Below are 3,812 nucleotides of genomic sequence, written 5' to 3'. Positions count from 1 at the left end.
AAGAGTAAATATTCGCCCGCGAGAATTCCTTTTTTTCTTTTTATTGAATTCGTCATATTTTAGCAATCCAATATGAAAAAAAAAAATTTATAATAAAGAAAATGAAAAATAAAGAAATAATATCGAAAAAAAAACAAAAATATACAAGACAAAAAAGAACTAAACTAGATATTTAATATTTAATTATATACCCAAAGAAAAATATCTAGTAAACTGGATGAATCTAAAAGAATTTATTGATTCAGTGTATTATTACATGTATAATTAATTATATAAAATTAAATATTCATTTTTTGAATTTTTTCATGCGCGAGGAGCCGGATGAGAAGAAACTCTCACGTCCGGTTCTGTAGTAGAGATGGAATTACAAAATAACCATCAACTATAACCCCAAAAGAACTAGATTTCGTAAACAACATAGAGGAAGAATGAAGGGAATGTCTTATCGAGGGAATCGTATTTGTTTCGGAAGATATGCTCTTCAGGCACTTGAACCCGCTTGGATCACGTCTAGACAAATAGAAGCAGGGCGACGGGCAATGACACGAAATGCACGTCGCGGTGGAAAAATATGGGTACGTATATTTCCCGACAAACCAGTTACAGTAAGACCCGCGGAAACCCGTATGGGTTCGGGGAAAGGATCTCCCGAATATTGGGTAGCTGTTGTCAAACCAGGTCGAATACTTTATGAAATAAGCGGAGTGGCCGAAAATATAGCCGAAGGGCTATCGCAATAGCGGCATCGAAAATGCCTATAAGAACTCAATTCATTATTTCAGGATAAGAATGTAGAACTAAAGGAAATGGATCTTTTGGATAAAAACAAATGGAAGTTTTTTTGGACAAACAATATTTCTTTTTCTTTTTCACCCTTTGCATTTATTTGTGCATTGAAAGAACAGATAAAAACAAAATATGATTCAACCTCAGACCCATTTGAATGTAGCAGACAACAGCGGGGCTCGAGAATTGATGTGTATTCGAATCATAGGAGCTAGTAATCGCCGATATGCTCGTATTGGTGACGTTATTGTTGCTGTGATCAAAGAAGCAATACCCAATACGCCCTTAGAAAGATCCGAAGTGATCAGAGCTGTAATTGTACGTACCTGTAAAGAACTCAAACGCAACAACGGTATGATAATACGATATGATGACAATGCTGCAGTTATCATTGATCAAGAAGGAAATCCCAAAGGAACTCGAATTTTTGGTGCGATTGCCAGGGAATTGAGACAAAACTTTAGTAAAATAGTTTCATTAGCTCCTGAAGTATTATAAGATGAGAAACGGGTATTTGAATGAAATAGTAGATTGTGTATCACGTATATACCTTTCCTTTTTTATTATTAATTAATAATAAACTAATAAAAAGACATGTTGATTATATCAAATTTTTGGGACACACGTATTTTAGTTCATCATGGGTAAGGACACTATTGCTGATATAATAACCTCTATACGAAATGCTGACATGAATAGAAAAGGAACGGTTCGAATAATATCTACTAACATCACCGAAAACATTGTTAAAATACTTTTACGAGAAGGCTTTATCGAAAATGCGAGAAAACATCAAGAAAAAAACCAATTTTTTTGTTTTAACTCTACGACATAGAAGAACTAAAAAGGGTCAGTCGACCTGGTCTACGAATCTATTCTAACTATCAACGAATTCCTAGAATTTTAGGTGGAATGGGGATTGCAATTCTTTCTACCTCTCGAGGTATAATGACGGATCGGGAGGCTCGACTAGAAGGAATTGGCGGAGAAATTTTATGTTATATATGGTAATCCCTATAATATCCGAGTTGGATCCAAAATTTCCTAGTTGTGAACAAAAAAAGAGAAAGGACGGCTTGTCTAATATCACTCCTCTATTAGTTGATACTTTAAGGGGGTTTTGCCTCGAATGAAAGAACAAAAATGGATTCATGAAGGTTTAATTACTGAATCACTTCCTAATGGTATGTTCTGGGTTCGTTTAGATAATGAAGATCTGATTCTAGGTTATGTTTCAGGAAGGATACGACGTAGTTCTATACGAATCCTGCCGGGAGATAGAGTTAAGATTGAAGTAAGCCGTTATGATTCAACCAGAGGTCGTATAATTTATAGACTCCGCAACAAGGATTCGAACGATTAGGCAGTTTTTCAACTTCAACACTCCTTTCTCCATGAATACAATTCGAGATTCAAAATATCAAGAAACTTATTTTCTTCCAATAAATAAATTAAAAATTAAAACAAGGAATAACAAATATGAAAATAAGGGCTTCCGTTCGTAAAATTTGTGAAAAATGTCGACTGATCCGCAGACGGGGACGAATTATAGTAATTTGTTCTAACCCAAAACATAAACAACGACAAGGATAATCATCCTACTATACGAAAAACTAAAAAGAATTTTCTAAAAGAAAAGAAGTGCTAAAAGATTGAATTGATGTAAAAAAACGGAAGGCTTTGTTTTGACATGAAATGGATATATCCATAGATCTTTGACTCATATTTATGAGATAATAAAATATGGCAAAACCTATACCAAAAATTGGTTCACGTAGAAATGGACGTATTAGTTCGCGTAAAAGTGCACGTAAAATACCAAAGGGTGTTATTCATGTCCAAGCAAGTTTCAATAATACCATTGTGACTGTTACAGATGTAAGAGGTCGAGTGGTTTCTTGGGCTTCTGCCGGTACTTGTGGATTCAGGGGTACAAAAAGAGGGACACCATTTGCGGCTCAAACCGCCGCGGGAAATGCTATTCGTACAGTGGTGGAGCAAGGTATGCAACGAGCAGAAGTCATGATAAAAGGTCCTGGTCTCGGAAGGGATGCAGCATTACGGGCTATTCGTAGAAGTGGTATACTATTAAGTTTCGTACGAGACGTAACCCCTATGCCACATAATGGCTGCAGACCTCCTAAAAAAAGACGCGTGTAGAAATAAGAATTGAAGAGATTTCAAGAGAAATAAATGATTCAAAGATATGATCAATTTTGTAAAATATTACTATGGTTCGAGAGAAAATAAGAGTATCTACTCGGACACTTCAGTGGAAGTGTGTTGAATCAAGAACAGATAGTAAATGCCTTTATTATGGGCGCTTTATTCTCTCTCCACTTATGAAAGGTCAAGGTGATACAATAGGCATTGCGATGCGAAGAGCGTTGCTTGGAGAAATAGAAGGAACATGTATCACACGTGCAAAATCTGAGAAAATACCACACGAATACTCGACCATATTAGGTATTCAAGAATCAGTACACGAAATTTTAATGAATTTGAAAGAAATAGTATTGAAAAGTAATCTATATGGAACTTGTGAGGCGTCTATTTTCGTTAGGGGCCCCGGGTGTGTAACTGCTCAAGATATCATCTTGCCACCTTATGTAGAAATAGTTGACAATACACAGCATATAGCTAGCTTGACGGAACCAATTGATTTGTGTATTGGATTACAACTCGAGAGAAATCGCGGATATCATATAAAAGCGCCAAATAACTTTCAAGACGGAAGTTATCCTATAGATGCTTTATTCATGCCTGTTCGAAACGTGAATCATAGTATTCATTCTTATGGAAATGGGAATGAAAAACAAGAGATACTTTTTCTCGAAATATGGACAAATGGCAGTTTAACTCCGAAAGAAGCACTTTATGAAGCCTCCCGGAATTTAATTGATTTATTTATTCCTTTTCTACATGCAGAAGAAGAAAACTTACATTTAGAGGACAATCAACACAAAGTTTCTTTACCCCTTTTTACCTTTCACAAGAAATTGGCTGAACTAAGGAAAAACAAAAAA

At 35.5% G+C, this 3,812-nt stretch overlaps 2 protein-coding genes across 2 annotated transcripts in view; both read left to right on the top strand.

Moving 5' to 3' along the window:
• The first annotated feature begins 2,527 nt into the window (after positions 1-2,527).
• Positions 2,528-2,946, top strand: LOC130591599 (30S ribosomal protein S11, chloroplastic). The gene has a single exon (XM_057395096.1). The coding sequence runs from the start codon at positions 2,530-2,532 to the stop codon at positions 2,944-2,946; it is 417 nt and encodes a 138-aa protein (XP_057251079.1). The 5' UTR covers positions 2,528-2,529.
• Positions 2,947-3,017: 71 nt separating this feature from the next.
• LOC130591596 (DNA-directed RNA polymerase subunit alpha-like) overlaps positions 3,018-3,812 on the top strand; it is a 4,520-nt gene continuing 3,725 nt past the window's right edge. Inside the window, 2 exon segments of the mRNA XM_057395093.1 lie at positions 3,018-3,808; positions 3,810-3,812. The exon segment at positions 3,810-3,812 is cut by the window's right edge and continues 3,725 nt beyond it. Coding sequence (XP_057251076.1) covers positions 3,018-3,808; positions 3,810-3,812 — 794 coding nt within the window.

Source organism: Beta vulgaris, chromosome 5 (genome assembly GCF_026745355.1).
Source record: "Beta vulgaris subsp. vulgaris cultivar EL10 chromosome 5, EL10.2, whole genome shotgun sequence".
Classification (NCBI taxonomy): domain Eukaryota; kingdom Viridiplantae; phylum Streptophyta; class Magnoliopsida; order Caryophyllales; family Amaranthaceae; genus Beta; species Beta vulgaris.
The sequence above is the reverse complement of the archived record's forward strand: the minus strand, read 5'-3'. Positions and strand labels throughout refer to the sequence as shown.